The 20,211-nt window shown below is 33.8% G+C and overlaps 1 protein-coding gene across 1 annotated transcript in view; it reads left to right on the forward strand.

Annotated features, from left to right (window-relative positions):
• Positions 1-7,282: 7,282 nt before the first annotated feature.
• Positions 7,283-20,211, forward strand: part of LOC106143591 (uncharacterized) — a 38,390-nt gene continuing 25,461 nt past the window's right edge. Inside the window, exons 1-2 of the mRNA XM_060946569.1 lie at positions 7,283-7,336; positions 11,581-11,710. Coding sequence (XP_060802552.1) covers positions 7,283-7,336; positions 11,581-11,710 — 184 coding nt within the window. The remainder of the gene's footprint in view (positions 7,337-11,580; positions 11,711-20,211) is intronic.

Here is a 20,211-nt window from a genome sequence, read left to right on the forward strand (position 1 = left end):
TTAAAGTTTTCACTAGTAGAAGTAAGAGTAACATACGAGTTATTGACACGAATTGCGAAACACGTTCGAATTCATAAAACTACAAACACGTTAACCACAAAAATAAAAAACGCATCATAAAACCTCCTACGGTAATGTTTTCAATATGAATTTTTGATAAAAAGGTTAATTCTGTCGCATCAGAAAACACAAGAGCGTCGCTTGTTAGTGGCGATTGCGGAGAATAATAAAGTCAAGTACGATAAACAGTCCGTCAAACGATAAAACGTATTTGTTAGTACAATTCGAATTGCACTCCACTAGTCGTCGCTGTTGAGAATCATTAACATTTTGTTTGAAACAGAACCCGCTTTGTATTGATCCTGCATTTTAAAGCAGAGAAAGAATGCGACGAATTTAGTTGTTTTGCTAGTGCGGAACATCCTTCAAATCAAATTAGCCTATTTTTTTAACAATCTCTCAGGGTTGACCTGCTGAAAATATTTGTTATTTTTCGAAGAAAGGTATTAAAGTAATTTAATATCTTACTTTACGGAAAAATATAATAAACAAATTGATACAGTAAGAAAAATTTGCAAATGCAGAAAAAAGGATTGATAGGTGAAATAGAGAAAAAAAATTAAAAGCATTAATTTAATAAAAACAAACTGGTTAAATTGCAAGTAGGTACTAAACTAAAAAGATTTACGAAATATATTGTTAATAATATTTTTATGGCGCCATTTAATAATGTTATATGTCTGCCGTAGGCCAGCAATATTAAAATACCTAGTAAGATAAGAAAGTTTATGACGAATTCTTCAAAAGAAGGGTTTCTAGAAATGAACATAATATCAAGGAAAAAAAAAACAATAATATTTATATGTTAGTAAAAACATTTGAATCTCAATTCCAATATCATCCCAAGCAATACAGCTGAACGTAGCCTTTCAGTCTTATTGAGACTGTTGGCTTTATATTCCATAAGGGATGAAAATGTACATGATATTCTGAAACTATTTAATTTATTAGTGAGTTCATTTGCGTATTTACTCTACAAACGTCTATTTCCACTGCAATTCGATCGATCGACTACAGTCCTGTTGCACGTAGGTATACTTTGCATATATATTACTAGTCTAGCATTAATCTCATGTGCGGACAGGGACGTCCCCAAAATTTATAGTTTACGAAATCTCGTTATTGAAGCCCGTTTTAGATTTTGGGTTATAGATAGTTGACATTATTTTATTCTGGTTTAGTACTGCTGTAGATGACCTTGAGTCCGCTAATGGCTGTGTTCTAGAGTGAGTCAAACTTAATTTATTATTTGTACCCAAAAAAATCATATTAATAATGGACAATATAAAGATTTTAATTATTGAATATAATTATTGTTGATATTGGATTGTTTCTTCATAAAGTTTCGATTGGTTTGAAATAGTACATAGGTATTTAATTAAAAGCAAATGAAGGTAACTCAATTGGATCATAATCAGGTCAAAGTTATTTCAACTCAATTCAAGGGATATTTTTTCTACAGTAAAGGAAAATAAAAACATCTCATACAACGCAACTACTTACGACCCCTATTGCTGATGACAAAGAACTGAACTAATCTGAAGCGCATCAGCGTGGAACGGAACGCGTGTCACGTATTGGGCTCCACTTGTCACGCGCCCGCCGGAGTATTGCTATAGGCACTATGTTAAGATGAATTTTCTGATAGTGAACCTCTAGTTATTGACCTCACAGTTATAAAAGCATCAAGATTTATAGCTAAAAAACTAATTCAAATGTGTAATTCTATAGTAAAACTTTATTCGCCAACTAGCCACCAGCAGTCAGTTGGTAGGTAAACCCCAGGCCCCGAAGCACTGCTATGTAGGATGCCACCAAACACATGGAAAAATGAGAGAGTTTTTCGAGGATAGACTCTAAGAATTCAAGAGTCACGGACGAAAAATATTAAGGTACAAAAAGCTCGTATTTTTAGTAACTACGTCGCTGGAATATTAGGTCTCGGCTATAGATGTAACTTACATTTCTTAACAACATCTTATATTTATTGACGACAAGACTAAGGTGTAATTAGGTAGGTTGTGATCAAAGGATTTGAATTGTGGTTCTGAAGAAATAGCTTTCATTATTAATATCATTTACCTTTGTTCACATTATTTCGATATTAAATTTCATTACTAAGCATGCTCATTATTTCGTCCTATAATTTTTAAAACAAAGATTAAAAAATTGAGGTTCCTCACAAAGTTTTGAGGGATCGTTAATTTTGGTCCCTTAATCACTAGTCTGGAGAGAATTCATTTTTTATCAACGACCCCGAGCCGTTGTGCAAGACATAAATTTCCTCACATTTTTTAACTTTTATTATATCTCAGAGAATGGAGAGGTGGCCATCTTTCATCACTTTGTCAATGACATGGCTCTGTGGTTAGTAGCGGCCGGTGGGAAGCTGAAAAAATGTGTTGGAATAACAGAATTTATTGCTGAACTTATTTCTTAGATACCAAATTATTACTAAGGTTTTATAGATAGATATTTCTTAAGATTATTTAACACGCGCTGGGTGGTTAGATTCACAAAAAAGTGTATAAAAATATTTCTACTTATTTTCGTTGTGTTTCTTAATTTGCAATAGAGCATAATGTTTTTTGCTGATATCACCCATCCCAATTTATAAGCCATTAATTATTATCGTTAAGGCAAAAAGAAAATGCTATTTTACGGCCTAAAAGGTATCATATATGACACTATATCTTAGCGGACATCGAACTTTGAAGACCTACGCATGAGTTTAAGATACAATTTTTATAAAAATTAATTCTTAATTTTTTCTAACATACATACATATAATCACGTCTATATCGCTTGCGGGGTAGACAGAGCAGACAGTCTTAAAATACAGCTGTTTGGCTTAATGATATAAAATTGAGATTGAAATAGTGACAGGTTGCTAGCCTGTCGCCTAAAAGAAGAATCCCAAGTTAATCAGTCTATCCCTTAGTCGTCTTTTACGATATCCACGGGAAAGAGATGCAGTTGTCCTATTCCTTTTTATATTGGTGCCGGGAATCCCTTCTAAAACCAGTTATCACTGTTTTGAGTTTTGGAGGTCCAGTTGCTGTCTGCTATCCTGCTATCTTTTTTTCCTCTCCTTCATTTAGGAAAGGAACCTTACCAAAAGGATTAAATCTACTTACATACACATTTAGAGGTTTTATATACTTAGTTTAAAAAAAAACACCAATTCATTTCAAGATCTGCCCTTACCTACGTCGGTCTTTTCTGTATTATCTCCATCATTCAGCGTGTTACACTTGTCAGCAAATCTCTGTAACGAGACCCTTCCTTTTTTCACGGGCGGCGTGGTGAATATTAAACATTACATCGGTAGTGGAACCTCGAATAATATTTGCTTTGAGCCATTTTAGAGTGGCACTTCTTTCCCGTTGCCAGGAGGATTAGTTTTTTCGGTTATATATGTACGTGTATAGTTTCGAGTAGGTCATACCGAATCATGTATACCGAACTCCCATGTTTTCAAAATAACCATATTTAGTTCTGTTGATATGCATGTGATAATTAAAAAGGCCAGCTGTTTTTGCGTGGGTATAGCTAGCGTTCTGCAGTTGAAAGTGCTTCATAGATTTTGCAAGGTTTATTGAGAAATATTTCCAAAATTTATTGAGAAATCTCAAAACGTCTACTTTGTGTATCCGGGTGCAACATCTGGTTGCAATAAACCATGGTTTGGTCAATGCGATTTTCCTGTGAGTGGCACTGATATAATTAACAGGAATATCGAAGAGACTTGAGATTTTTTTATATTAATTTGGTCACCGTTTATTGTCTGGTGAGAAAAAAATATAAAAAGAAAATCTCATGTAAATTGAACTCGCCGAATGTGTTATTTCTCGATATTTGTACACATATTTTTTTATGTTCTCAGAGAACGCTATTTTATGTTTAATTTAGTAGAAGAGTCGGTTCCGCAGAATTTGCTCCTGTGATGCCATATAAACGTAAAAGTAGAATTGTATTATTATTTATAAAATTATTTTACAAAAAGCTATTGTAATAAATAAATGCCGTGCAGTTTTGGGCATTTTAGGATAGGACTCTCTCTCTCTGCGACTATGGTATTCATCTTATATCTATCATTCGTTATATTTATTTACTTCTGAATAAATATTTAAGTTAATATCAGATGTTGTAGAAGTTGGTATGTCATCTGCAGAAGGTTCTAGATTTCAAGTTGACCGCTGTATAACGACGGTGTCAACTGGTCGGACATGAACAAATTTCTTGTCGTCGCCGTGATAGCATACCGCACGCGCCAATATGTTGTGCAGCTTAAGTATAACATTTTTATATATTAAAAAAAAAAACATTCTACTAAAGAATGATAACGGAAGATTTTTAGCAATATGTCTAAATAATTTACTCAGGTATACAAAAATTACATTACAAAATGTTCGAAATGCCATGTAGATGTACTTCATAATGTGTTACGAAGAGAACAAAATAAACAGAACATAAAAAGTACAATTATACGTGTACAAAAACTACTTTGAAACTTCGTAGACGTTTAAGTATAAATTACCAGTATACACTTATCTGTAAGTTGTTTCGTATTCTTACAAAAGCGAAGCCCTTAGGCTTCTAACTCGTATACAAAATTCTATCGAGCGAACTTCTATATAGTATACAGATATTTGTTAACAGTTAAACGCACAATTTGGTATTCAACCCATTGTTCAACCAATTGTAATTTAGTACAGAGATAATATTGCGTGGTAAACAGAATATCGGCGGAAACGTGCTAAGCATGGATTTCGAGCGCCATTTGACTTGAATTCCTACCTCGGTAGCTTATCAAGTAAATGATATCATTTATAACAAAAAAAAATATTTATATTATGTACAAATGTAATTTCATGCCATGTGTGCAGACGTGGAGACGGTCAATGAAGCAAATCCGTCCTGGAATGGCGACCAAGAGCTGGAATTCTGGCAGGCCATTAACTTGCTGGTCCGACGACATGAAAAACCATGCCGGGATAATCTGGGACAGAATAAACTTTTAGAGACCTAGGTGGAAAGATATTGGAGGGGCATATCCCAGCAGTGAGCGAATATATGCTGAAAAAGATACTTTCATGATCTTGTCCTCCAGCTAAACGTGGCCTTTCAATCTTCGACACAGAAGACTTTATGATGACCGATATATGTTTCTAGTATGTACAAAAACAATTTGTAAAATACAGTGGGCAGACTTGATGCTAAAAAGATTATCTAAGTAGCTCAAGGGTTAACATACAACTCAAGTGGGTGTATAACAAAGCTGGAAACTTAAAAAAAGGATACACTTACATAATTCATTGTAGTATTCTAGCTTTTCTACCGCAAGTTCGCTTGTTTCACCTGTTTCCAGTTCCCGTGAAAATTCTGCGAAAATCCTCTTAGTGCTCCCGACACCCCCAAAGTTTTATGAAATCATACAACATTTGAACTTTGCCTAGAAATAAGACTAATGCATATTATAAACACGTATAAAAGTAATATCTACTATGTAAGTAGAGTTAGCATCGTATTCTTGTTTTAAATATTACATACTCACAGATCACGTCTTTATCCCTTACGTAGCATATATACAGACCCTTATAAGTAAGGTAAGTTATAAGACTTGAATGCTTCAATAAGCTAGAAATTTATAGAATCACGAAAAAAATATTTTAGAAATGGTAAAATCTACAAAATAATATGTATCATCATTTATATATACAACTCTCTCTCTAAAGCTCTGAACTTAATTAAAATCGAAATAGATCCAGAAAGTTTAAAGGATTCTAATTAAATTTGCATATAAGCTTGGCTATATATGTTGATCAAACGACATGTTACTACTGAGTTTGAGTTGGTCGTATTTTTGTCTCTTTGATCCGCCAGCCTTTAATCAGCGGACACCGACGTGTGACGCCACGCCACGGATGTAGCTTTGTCCGTATTACGGATTTTCACCTACGTTCTTTACGGTTTTGCTTTTGGAATAAAATGAATTGGAAATAAAAGCCAATGAAATTTGTTCCATTTTTTATTTTCGTTTGCAACATAACTTTTCTAGACTGGACGGTTCAGTGTCCATACTAGAAACGTGTTTGTTATGAAAGACTGTTGAATGTAGCTGACATGAAAACAAGTAGCCTATTCTTTTTGCCTTATCTAACATGGCAGATCCCAGAATTTTGTTTTTTACATTAAAAATTTCTTGAAATTAAGTTTCAATTAAAGTAATTTTTTCGTAAGCAGAGAGTTTACTGAACGCCGTATAGTAAATAATTTTATGTAAATCATCTTCATCAATATATAAAAAACTCTCGCGTTGCTGGGCTCACCAGGTATAGTCAAGTAGGGTAGGCAAAGCCAACAGTCTTGAAAAGACTGAAAGTACCTAATGAATATGATGCGAAATCAAAGTTTTTAGGAAATAATCAATCTTTAACATATATGTAGACGACGACGTTAAAACTCAAAATCAAATTGCGATAATTTTAACCAATTTCGATTCCGAAATAATTTATGACGGCGCGCGCGGCATAATAGCTCTCTCTAATAATATGGGTCAAAGAGTCTATCAGTGTTCTTCAGCTATTCCTGTGAACCCGAGTTCCAACTTATGAAGAATTTATTGGCCTATACAAAGTAGTCATTAATTGGAATTGCATTAAAATTTCCTTCTGTTTCCACAGTTACGGCCACAGATCCCCATTAAAACTAGTTTAGGTTTCGTAACTCAACCAAGAGTGTTCTGGCTACTTTTGAAGTTTCGGTTTCGACTATTTCGGAGTAGAGAACGACCCTTACGAAATTCTATCAATTGTTTACAATAAGGGGCTGTTAATAAGATATAAAGATAGATATAGATATAGTCCTTTCAGTGAATTTTGTCTAGTTCAAAGAATCACTTTACAAAATTGAAACGCGATAAAGTAATTTAAAACTAATTTACAAAAGAAAATTAAAAGGTTTACTGAGTGAGGTCATAAATTAGCCTTGACCTCCAATAAATAAATTGAGACAAAAAGGTCGATCGTAATTTCCATGTTATTGTCAAATACTTTGTTTACATAAAAGCGCGGAGGTCCAAGCTTCGGGGTCGGAGGCGATGGCGGGCGGCACGCGACGTCGCGCGGCAGTCACGCTATCGTAGCAGACAAGCGCGGCCGCTACAATTGGTGCGCGCTACGACTGCTACGCGCTACGACGGCCACGCTACGATATCGTAATGTGGCATACATTCGTGCTTTTCGCACTGTTCGCCTCGGCCCAAGGACGAGCGGTAAGAATGACTTTTAGTTTGCAACTGCTTAAGTCTTTGTCGTGATGTTAAGCTGACTTACTTAGAAAGTTAGTGGCTTAGAGTGTCGCATGCAGCATTTATGTCCTTAACGTCTTAGACACAGAATTGTAGTCGTAGTTTCTGTTGAAATGATCTATAAAGTATTTGAATTAACTGTATTTATATTCATTTGGGTAACCAAATATAAAGATTGTCTAAAAAGTGGTATGTAAAAAAAGTTCGTTTTGTCATAACTGTTTCCGTGTTCTACGAATTTATTAGATATGCAAATGCTCAATACTTTTTGGGAAAGACATGTTACTATCGAGGTGATTAGATTTTAAGTTTAAAAAGAATTTGCAGTATATATCAATTCGCTATAATACCTTTACCATTAGTCTTTTCATTAATTTGCATATTATGCAAATATTAGAATTTGTATTCACCAACATTTCAAATATTAATCATAATATTGCAGAAACATGAGTAGGTAGTTACTTGAAATATCTAAACAAAAAATCTCTTTTTTCCTAGAGTATTAAAAATCTGTACCTGTATACTATACAATATTTATATTTTTCTTAAAAAAATGTAAACTTAATACTTGTATTTGTTCGATTGTAAATAAGTTATTAAAGTTAAAATTTGTTTTCATTTTATATTAAATGAGATCCGAACATTCAACAATGAAATTTAACATTTAAACAATATAACGACATAATAATGAAATTTGAGAAAATAATAGCTCTTGGTGTTATTTTTTGAGAAGTTGCTTGTTATGTAAACATTCCTTTTAGTTGGTGAAAAATTATAAATAAATCGTAATTATTTATTTACGCTGTTGACTGTACTATTTCTAATTTATTGAATCTTTGAACTAATGCCGGGCACCTGATAAGATTAGCAAGTAAAAATAACACACGTCAAAATACTTTGTTCTCTAAATCCTGAGTTAATTAACTGGAAAGAATAGGTACTTAGAGAACACAATCGGCGGTAACAGACGAGACTTGTACTTGTTAATTAAGTCTCTGGGACAGCCTGCTACTTTGCGAGCCCGCCGGGACTTCGGCTGAATACTAATTTGAAGAAATAACTAATCTCATACATAAAAGTAGACATATATTTGACCATGAGTCAAAAAAAGATATTCAATTGAAAACAAACTGTATTTTAAAAAATCAACGACAGGTACAGAATCATTCTAGAAAGTTTGAAATCTCACCCTACACGGTCGTTACGAAATTTAATGCTGTCCAATAATTGACACAGGAAAGTCATTATATTATGGTAAGCGATCATCTCTTTGAGGATAGGCAAGGGTTCCGTCTAAGATCACGATGTTGCGAATGGGTACGTGTACTCTCGTGTGCCAGTCGTGACCAACTAACAGGTTAGGTAGGTTCCCCTAATCAGGCTAATGCCATTGTTGTTGTCTCCTAGCCGAAAGTGCTTATTACTTTACTCGGGTTTAACATCATCCTTGAAAAAAATGGAGTGGATACTCAAATGCCTAAACTACACGGCACAACACACATGCAAAGGCTATTTTTCTAGAAACAAGATCCACGCTCATTTAGTCCTTTTCGAGTCGTTTGGCTAATTGAATTAATTTTACCTAACACGAGGCTGTGGGAATCGTTACGTCTCATCAGGATCCTCTTGGTGTACAAAGTCGTTGGAAATTACAATATAAAGGAGTATGGTTCCCGCAGGGCATGACTCTACGACCTACGGGTCATTAAGCAAACGCATTAACCACTGGATCACGTACGAAGTTAATGTTATCGTTGTATTAATACACAGATATTGGCAATATTATGAGCATAATTTCTCCATATAAACCATATAGTACATATATTTGAACGTTCCTTTATAATATAAACTTTACTTTCAAGTTTAACCATAATTAAAATATTCCTCACATAGTTCCAAACGTAGTCTGTCATTGGTACCATATATTTGATTAAAATTACAAATATATCACAACGATTGTTAAATTACATACATATAATCTCGTTTATATCCCTTGCGGGGTAGACAGAGCCAACAGTATTGAAAGTTTGATAGGCCAGCTGTTTTATTTATAAGCCTAACCCTTAGTCGCCTTTTACGACTTCCATGAAAAAGAGACTGAGTGGTCCTATTCTTTTTTCTACTGGTGCCGGGAACCACACGGCACTGCCTGGAACCATACGACATTGTAAAATTCTATATAATAAAACACAAATTATCAGTAATTAACGCTCGGAAACACTTAAAATGTAAATAAATCAAAAGTTAAGCATAATAAGTCAGAGTAATTAAGATTGCATCCCTTGAGAGTCCAGATTGATTTCATTGTTTATTTTGTGTCGTGATGGGGCCTTAGATAAAGAGCCATTGTTTTTGGAAGGGTTGTCCTTAATCTTAACGATTCACCTTAGGGAGGGATAAAAAAATGTATTGTGAGATTTTTTCCAATAGGTTTATACATTCAGATAATTCGTAGATTTAAATGTTAAATTCTATTTAAAGTCATGTTTTCGTTATAATTTAACATGCACTTATAAAAGAAAAGTAACTACTCACCCTCATCTAAAGAAATAAAATAGAATAGAATCTTGAATATTTCCGTCACCTGAGACGTCTGTAAAAAAAATTGGACGTGATTGAATTGGAAGAACTTAAAATGATTTAATTTCTCCCCAGAATATAATTCGCTTTCGAGACATAAACATGAGTTCTTGGAAGCCTCTCAATAAAATTATACAGACGTAACGTGAAAAACATCGAAGCTTGAAAGAAAACTCAATTTTCTCTCTCGAGGTACAATAAATTATATGATATACTTAGTGTTATTGAAATTGAAATAGGTGAAAAGTATGGATATACAAAATGAAGGTAACATGGGTAAATATCGCAATAAGTCATTATAAAAGAAAATAAAACTTTATAAGTGTCTAGACTGTAGACTATATGTTTTTGAAATTATTTCATAGCTTTTTATACATTGTCGAGCATATTCTGTTCGTAGTATGAGCATTTTTTCAATAATATATTTGTTTTTTTTTAATTTTTCGGAGGAGAGGTTCGTGTGTTGTCATACCTATAGCAGTAGAATGTGAATATGTTTGAACCCTAACAGATCGAAAATCTCAATCAAACAGGAAAAGAGAGGTGCCGTCTGGCTAGAGGAAATTAGTTTTAACCCTTCAAACGGGAAAATCGGACCCGAGTGCCAGTTTTCACTTTTTATTAATTTCTTTTTATACGAATAAGGATTTGGCTGAGGGATTTTTCTATAAATATTATTGTTTGTGAACTTGCAAAGAAACACTTAGAAATGGCATCAAATCTATGATTTATACTAAACTTTTATGACACAATATACAGTCAGGCCTTTACGACCGAAAACTTCATGTGTGATGTGATATAAATCTTTCGATACTATCGATATAATGTATAAAATTATACATTTCTGCTTTTTTGTGTGAAGTATCCCATTTTTCGTTTATTTTGTTCAAACTTTTTATTGGACTCGTTGATTTACATCCGCTGGTCCCATAATCCATTCGAAAAAATTATATAAGTTTCAAGATTCAGAGTTGAAAGATATTGTTTTTTAAGTCTTCCAATTTATGCATGCAATTTCAGATAGGAATTGTGAAGGGTCTCTCCGACTTCTTAAAGTCTTTGTGAAGAGTTCCGCGAGACTTCTGACGTTTCTTGCTAATGATAAACAAAGACAAGCCAACTTCAAAGGAACTTTGTTTTGTATGGATTAATTGTTTAGATCAGAGATGTTTAGAATTCAAATAAAACGTTAAATCCATATAATTCGGAATAAATAAGACTATAGAAGATTTAAATATTGGTTAATGGCAATCACCAACTGTCGGTCATGGGTTGTGACCATAACTTTTTTTTTTAATTGTTCTCAAAATCATTGCGAGTTTTATGTGATAGCTTTATACAAAAAAATCCGTACGTAGGCGCGTTTTAATTATAAAATCAGTTTAAGAATAAAGTAGTTCTCTTTGCTGAAAATCGAATGTCGAATACGATTCCCACTTTCATTAAAAAATCTGGGATATGTTCCTTATTGTACCTGTGGTTGGTGGAAGTAACTATTAAGAATACTATTCTATGACAAACAACATAAAATATGAAAAACATGTGTTTTTAAGTGTATCTTTACGTATACGCCTCGTAGGTTATATTTTTTTTATAAAGTCTAAGAATTAATAAAAATAAATTGGCAGGTGAACATAAGCAACACATGGGTGCTGCCTGAGGAAGGGTTCCCGGTCTTCTACCGCTACTTCAGGGACCGCATCTCCTGGTACGAGGCCGACGCTGTTTGCCAGTTCCACCATGCAAACCTCGTCACTGGTGAGTAAGAGTACCTTAGCTCAGCAGCGTTAGAAGGTGAACATAAGCAACTCATGGGCATGGGTGCTGCCTATAGGACGGATTCCCAGTCAAAAACCAAATTTTAAATCTCTGCCGTTTGGTGCATCTTATTTCTTCCAGCGTTTCTTTTTACATGGTGTAGAAATATTCGGTTACGCTCAAATATCGACACAATTTCGATCCATTGTGCTTTTTCTTTTAAGATAAATCGTAAGGGTAAACTAGTCAAAATAAAACCATAAAGTGGTTATTCAGTTGTTTGTCTGACACAAATGTTTCAAAGTTTGAACTTGTTTTAAATATTAACTGCAAAGTTACAAGATAAGGCTTTTCATCGTTGGAAATTACAGGAGTATCTTAAGCAGTACTTTTTGCTTAAAAGTTATTTATCATTATAAACAATTCTGTTACACCGCTTGGACTGAGATTACAGGAAGTTTAAATGGCTTTTTCAACTAAGTTATCTAAAGAAGCTTCTGATAATGTTTCTATTCAAGGTAATTTTTGGTTAAACCAAATTCATTGCCAAAGAGGTAAATTACTAACAACATTATAGTAAATTTAATAACGGCACTGGCTGGAATTTATATTAAAGCGAAACTCATAGAAATAGCGCTTTATATTGAAAGACGCTTTGAAGATGTCTCTCAGCATTCCGCGCTATTGTTGAAGAAGTAATCTTCGAAAGGAATACGGTTTGCATCGAAGTAACAAGATTATGTTTATTTGAATAATACCCTTTAAATATTATAAATACAGAAGTAAACAAAAATAATACATGTGCAGAAACTGAAGAATTGTTATTTTTCCGTTTTATTTTCCGCCAATTTCCCAAACGAGTGAGACCAGTGTAGCGAAAAATTAAGGGGAGGGCGCATCAGAAGTTTGTGGGAGTGGACGGATATGAAGAGATTTTAGAGGTGTAAGTATGATAATATTTGGACAAAATGTCATCACTTTTTGCCCTATGAAAATGGAAATGGAAAGCCGTCGATATAAAAATTTATCACTTCAACGTAAAATTGTTAAGTGGCTTTCAGAACATAAGAAGGTTTTTTCGTTTCTTGAGGTTTTGCACTAATATACATATTGTTCGGCAAGGTTTTCTTCACGTTGGAGTTAAAGCAAACTCAGAACAGCTATTTGCGTGCAAAGTTTCAGCCTTATTCGATTAATTGAATGTTTTTACCGTGCGTTGGAAAAGCATACTAGATATTAAATTTCTCGTGATACTTATAAAAATAGATATACCCGTGATACCGACTGGAATAAACATTCCAAAATTTTCTTAAGCATACATACAAACGTGTAATCACGTCTATATCTCTTGAGGGGTAGACAGATCGTACAGACTCAAAAAGGCTGATAGGCCGCGTTCAACTATATGGCTCTATGATGAAATCGAGATTCAAATAGTGTCAGGTTGCTAGCCAATCGCCCAAAAAAATAATCCCAAGTTTATAAGCCCTACCCTTAGTCGTTTCAGGCGACATTAATAATCATTAATAATCTAAGTTACTATTTTAAGTCGACAAGAAGAATCAGGGCGGATGTCATAGGTAAAACTTAAAAGAGCAATATCTATAAAATAATATTAAACTGAAGACTAGACCTATTAGAACGGAGAGGCCTTTAAGCAAAAATAATTTACAAAACATTATATCTTTCGACACAATCTACAGAATATTTTTATCCTTTCTTTAAACTCTTGTGGTAGTTTTAAACAATCTGCAATGACATATCCATTCATTCTACCATCTGAGGCATGGGCACATTTCAATATTCCCCGGGGCCGTTAGGTCTAATCGACAGCAACCCGGGCAACCTCCATTACCGTAGATGGCACTCCCGGCCCGCGCCGAAGATAGCGCTATCACAAGTAAAATGTCTCCTGATAACACTGTGTTTTGTATATAGACATTTGGAAGCAAATGGTTTTTTTATATACATATGTATGTGATTGTGATATGCGATTAACCTTGATTATTTACATTCCCAATTGATGATCAAACGAACTTCTAGTAGTAAAATTACGTATCTAAACAAAACTTTACGTAAAACTGTATTAGAACAAATTATTCAAAGTGACCCGATGCGAGTTAAATGAAGCCACAGTGCCGTTACCTCCCTCTTATAACACTTTAAGAGGGTTAACTTATAAGTTTGTTGAAATACCACTGATAATCTTTTGTAAATAAGGTAACAGAGTTTCTATATCTATATGTCCTGAAAGGCGACTAAGGGAAAGGCTAATAAACTTGGGATTCCTCTTGTAGGCGATAGGCTATCAATCTTAATTTCATCATTGAGCCATACAGTTGAGCCATACACGTTTTAGTCTTTTCGGTACTGTTGGATCTGTCTACCCCGCAAGGTATGTATATTCATTCAATGCTAAATGATGTTGTTAAGGAAATTGACTTTTACCTCCCGTTTTTTTTACTTTAACAAAAGAAAATATTTTGAAGTATAAACAATCAATTATGAAAATATTATTTAATCCAAAATAGGTACAATTATTAAATAAAAATTTCACCGTTATTAAAATGTGCAGGGCACGGCGCAATAAGGCGATACGGCGATATAAGCGGCCCATCAGTCATTATAGGGCCATAAGTACAGGAAAAGGGTCCATTTGGCCCTCAACCATAACGACGGACCCTTGGTATCGGCCGCTCCTGATTCCTGTATCGATAACCTTTGACCCTCTTCGGTCTGACGCCGATATTCACAAAATGAATATAAGTTATTGAAATTACAACGAGAACTGGATTACTGAAGCTCTTGATCATGTTTGTATGTCAACAGTTCTTCAGTCAGTCAATCAATCAGTCTTCAGTCAATAATGTGCAGTAAAATTGCGTATGTGGTATAACGAGTATGTGGTGCCTACTTGATATTTCCTTTTATTTGTCGATTTTTAAATAAATAAAATAAAATTTATTTTATTATATTATTACCAATATAAAAAAGAATAGGATCACTCCATCGTTCTAATGGGTGTCGTAAAAAGCGACTAAGGGATATGCTTATAGAGTTGGGATTATACTTTTAGGCAATAACTTGTCTAAGCCTAACAGCTGAACGTGGCCTATCAGTCTTTGAAAACTACTGGCTCTGTCTATCTTGCAAGGGATATAGACGTTATTATATGAATAAATGAATAAAAATGATACAACTTAATTAAGGTAAGTCATTATAATTTGATTCTCAAAGCAAATGTTCTGAGTGTTTGGACTCGAACTAAGTATATTTCGTCCAAAATTGTCTAACAATCCCTTTGTAATACAAAACGCTACTCTCCTGATAATGAAAACTTAAATTAGTAGGGAAAGCCGGAAGAATCCGACACTGGTGGAATTTTCATCAAAAAATTTTGCTTTATTGAAAATGTTTGGGCGAGTTACATTTTTGGTAATATATTTCTATGTTATAAATTTGACGTGGATCAAAATATTTTTAGTATTTTCAATATTATTTACCTTTACATGAGTAGATTAAATTAACAATATTTTTTGACACATTCTTTATCTCTTAATAGATAGATTTGAATGCCTAGTTTAGCGGAATGATCAAATTGAAATTTAGAGATAAGTTTCTGGCTAACATCTAAAAGAAGCTTCTGCTGATTAACTTCAAAAACCGGCTTGGAATGGTTTGTTTTCTTTATGTGACCAACATGAAAGTTATGCAATCATTTTAAGCTAGTATAAAGCTAATCTACAATGATTTGAATTTCAGTAATTATGTTAGGGCATTAAAAGTAAATCTTTTAGAAACAGAAAGGACTTTACAAATTTATTTCATTTATATACGAAATCCTTTGAGTGTACGTTATACTGAGTAAAACAAAAAGAATGAGGTTTCTAGCAAAATTCCGCATTGAAACAATAACCCCGGCTCGCGTCAACTCAATTATCATAAAATACAGCATTGCGAGGGAAAAACACGAAGGAAGTGTACAGCAGGCCATAGAGAAAAGTAAACTTCCTACGCAGCGTATCGAAGTCGGCATACTTTTATATGTTGCCCACTGTACGCGGATACTAACAAGTCACGGTTTTTGTAATTTCACTGCAGGGGTAGTTCGAACATGTTTCACTGAAAATAATATAATGCCAGCTCGCAATACCGGCCTGTCTCAATACGAAACGGGAGAATTATAAATGGGCTTGTTTCATTTCCGTGTTGTATTTTTGGCTTCTGTTATTTAAAATTTCAATATTATGTACCAACGTAGAACACAAATGACGGGCAGATACTTAATTCATGATATGAAAGTAATAAACTTGTCTTATCTCTTACTAGCTTGGCCATGTTATGCTAATAATGAACGTAGCGAATGAATGATTGTTTGTTATTGTATTCGAAAATTTAAGTGTTTAAATTTGTTTTTTGTTTTCCACCCCAATTATTATATCCATTCTATCATTTCATTAAGCTAGACAGCTGAACGTGGTAACCTTTCAGTCTTCTCTTCTCTTATCTCGAGTCTTCGAATCGTATGTAGGTATTTTGAATTTTTCCAAATTAAATTATATATAAGCTGGACATCAACATTTAAGTAAATAAGCGAAACATAAGTTTAGGAATCCTTTAAATGGGTGCATTGTAAGCACATGCTCCAACTCGGTGCGCCGCTCGTTCTCTAAGTTCTCTCCTTAGTTCATAGCATGAACTGCCATAAGTACTTACAGTGTACAAGACAATAAATAATTTTTGATTTGATTTTGATTTGAAATAAAATAGAAAACCCATCAAGAACCTAATTAGTTTTCAATCAAAAGATAGCTATTTTTATTATTCTTTACTGCATTGCTAATGAAAGTCGAGAGAGGAGCGCATCAAATAAGATTAATGAAGTAGCGGAATGCATAATAATGCAATCGATATCTTCTTTGACAGCCTGTTTGGCGCAGTTGTCAGATTCTCGTCTCTGAACCAAAAGATCCGGGTTCGATCCCCGGTCAGATCATAATGAAAAACTAACTTTTTGTATATATGTATATTGTTATAACAATTTTACCAATTTATATTATTCTTAGTTTCTTATCACAAATCTTGAATTACTTTGGTAGCTCAATCTATGTGATATTTCCCGTAAAAAAAATTCCTTCTTAAAAACTCTTTGGGAAGGCATTCTGCTTACATTATTCAGGCATCTACTTAACAGTTCAGCCTCAGATGGAATTCTTGTGTAAATTGCCACTCGAACTTGGAATATTAACTTTTAAAATCAACTTGACTGCGAGGTTCCTCAAAGTTATGCTGAATTCTTTTGGTTACGGAAACCTTTTATAAAGCAAGGACTTGAAGCTTCAAAGTTGATTTCACTGTGAATTTGGTTTGAGATTCAATTAATTTTCTTGGATTAAAACTTGAGTTAGGTACTTTTATGAAACACAGCAACGGGCAATAATTTATTTTTAAATAAACTAAACACCGTGGCTCTTTATAATAATATTAGGCATATTATTATAAATACGCACACACAAATTTTAAGTAGGAAAAAAAGTACCTTTTAACTTAGACGTCACACCTAGCTCTCTCTATATAAATTAGACTCTTATAAATATAGGCATAATATAATATGTATAGAAACGTCTAGACTAGAAATGCTATATTATTATTTAGCAAATTCTCAAGGGCCCTATTTCGGTCTCTTAACTACATTAACGTGTTATAACGGTTCATTGCTGACCAAAGGTCTCACTTTGATGTCCAAAGTGTATTTAGGAATTTTAATCAACTATATAAATGTTATCCAAATTAAAAGTTTATAGAATGTTATTACAAATGTTGAGTATTTTTCCGAGAAATTGCACATATTGAGTTAGCTCCTAAATAAGATTGAGGCTAATTTTATTGGATACTAACTCAAATATGTTTCTTGGAGGGGTAGGCAGAAACTAAATTTCCCCTAATAAAGATTTATCAAAAACCAGGCCAATTCGAAAATGTTATTTTCCATCCTGACCTGAATGCCAATTAAATCTGGCATCATATGACTCGCCCAATGCGGCACATTTAAACATTATATACATACATACATACATATAATCACGTCTATATCCCTTTCGGGGTAGACAGAGCCTACAGTCTTGTAAAGACGGATAGGCCACGTTCAGCTATTTGGCTTTAAGATAGAATTGAGATTCAAATAGTGACAGGTTGCTAGCCCATCGCCTAAAAGAAGAATCCCAAGTTTTATAAGCCTACCCCTTAGTCGGCTTTTACGACATCCATGGGAAAGAGATGGAGTGGTCCTATTCTTTATTATAGGTTATGTAGATCCGCGGCTCCGTCTTTGTGAAACATAAAATCCCGCTAATTTCAAAGCATCCTCTCTTAGTACACTGATAGACCACATAAGAAACCTATCTAATTCAACTAGACCCAGCGGCGGGCTGTGCGTTGATATATCAGTCAGCCAGTCTTAGTTTAACTTAGTTTAAGGAACATTATCGTATTAGTCAGTATCTTCTTTTGTTAATAAATATAAATGTAAAGTTAAATGAATAATTCCATGAAAAAATCAATGGTAGAGCGTCGACCTAAACTCTTTGAGCGACTGTCGAATATCATTATGATACCTAGTTCGTGTAATATTTGCCAAACCGAATAAAACTAGAGGGTATTTTTTAAGGTTCGATGTGGTATCATTACATATCGAAGAGGGACAGCTGACCCAACCATATATCACCGAATATCGTGGATCTCGCAGATTTTGGCCCTTGACGATTTTTGCGTTTTTCTAATTCGGACGTGTTATGAAAGGTTATCGAGAGGGTAAAGGGTTGCCATGTCCAATAACAAATACATGAAAATGGTATTCAAATATTTTTATTTTTACAGAAAAGATTTGTTAGGTATTTGAAGGTATAAAGGTTTTGTTCCGGGAGTTACTCCTTTGGGGATTTCCAAAAATATGCGCATGCATATGCGCGCCAAATCTCGTCTGTGTGCCAGATTTTTGTAAGATCTGTTTAGTTGTTTTAGCTGCATATTGATTGATATATATCAGAACTGTCGAGAACCTTGCACGGAGAGAGTTGTGAATGATGAAGCGAAATAAGTATGCAGGTATCGTGGCAAGTTGAAAAATTTAGTCTCTGTAGAATTATGAATTGAAGAGTATTATTAGTGGGTGGAATGCTTGAAGCAACGTCAAACAAAACTGAATTAATATAGACTTTCATTTAATGTTCAAATGTTTTTCTCATTGGTACAGTTAAGATAGTATTCTTGAGTATTTATAATAAGTAAAGGCTTTTTATAGGCAAAGTAATATACGAGTATAACCCTTTCCATAAACTTTATGCGATATTATACCTAATACTTTAACTCTACACGGACGTGCCTTACACTCTTTTCCAATATGACCATAAATGTTTTACTTTCCCGAACACGTGTATTGTTGATGGACTGTTAAAATAACAGAGACGTATGAGTTATAAGATAATAAAAGTGCAGAATACTAAACATATCAACGCACACCCCAAACCGCTGTATCTAGAGATTGTAATTTGCCGTGCAAGTTTGTGTGTACATAGGCTAGTGCACAAAAAGAGAGGATTTTCTGAAATAAATGGGAATTTTTGTTTTCGCGGGAGGAGCAAGCGTACTTCTAGCTTCTGTATGTTTTTCGTAAAAGTTACAACATAACACACATACACATTCCCAAAATTTCTCATTTATAATATAAAGTATGATATACACGCTAATTGCCAAACGCCACGTGCGGTGGCAAGTGATTTGTGGCTTAGGTCATATTTGAGTAGGAGTTACTGCTGACTCAGCAACGCCACACATAGATACATACATATGTATGTGAAAGATAAGAACAGTAAGACAACTTCTCGAGAGCCTATTAATGCTTTAGATGGCATTTGTGAAAATGATAAATACATACATATATATATCTCGTCTTTAGGGGATAGACAGAGCTAGTAGTCTCGAAAATATTTGAGAGACATGGTCATGGAATGATGGAATTGAGATTGTGACAGGTAGCTTACTAAAATGGAAAATTTATACCTAGTTATAAGTATTTATTTTATTTAATGAAAAATATTAATGAAACGACGTAAATAAAAAAAAAATTATTTTCTACTTTAAGTTTGTGGCATAATATTGATGATGACCACGTTCTTATAGAAAAACTTGTGAAATCCGGTTGTCTTCTTTCTAACTTCCTTTATTTTTCCTCAAGAGATAATTTTTAAATTACAATATTACATTAATATTAAAATTCTGTATTACTCTTGAAATATTGGTACTTTATCGCTACCTATCTTGCGAAATAAATTATAACTTTATCTAATTCATTCAGATGGAAGTTATAAGTTACATTTTCTTTGTACATTTCCAATTCTAATCGCATTCAAAATAAATATGAGCTGCTCGTTTGATTTCAATACGAAATTGTTTGAACCCGTCGAACTGAAACAATTTCTAAGACAATCGGGAATGACTGTTTG

Source organism: Amyelois transitella, chromosome 2 (genome assembly GCF_032362555.1).
Source record: "Amyelois transitella isolate CPQ chromosome 2, ilAmyTran1.1, whole genome shotgun sequence".
Taxonomy (NCBI): Eukaryota; Metazoa; Arthropoda; class Insecta; order Lepidoptera; family Pyralidae; genus Amyelois; species Amyelois transitella.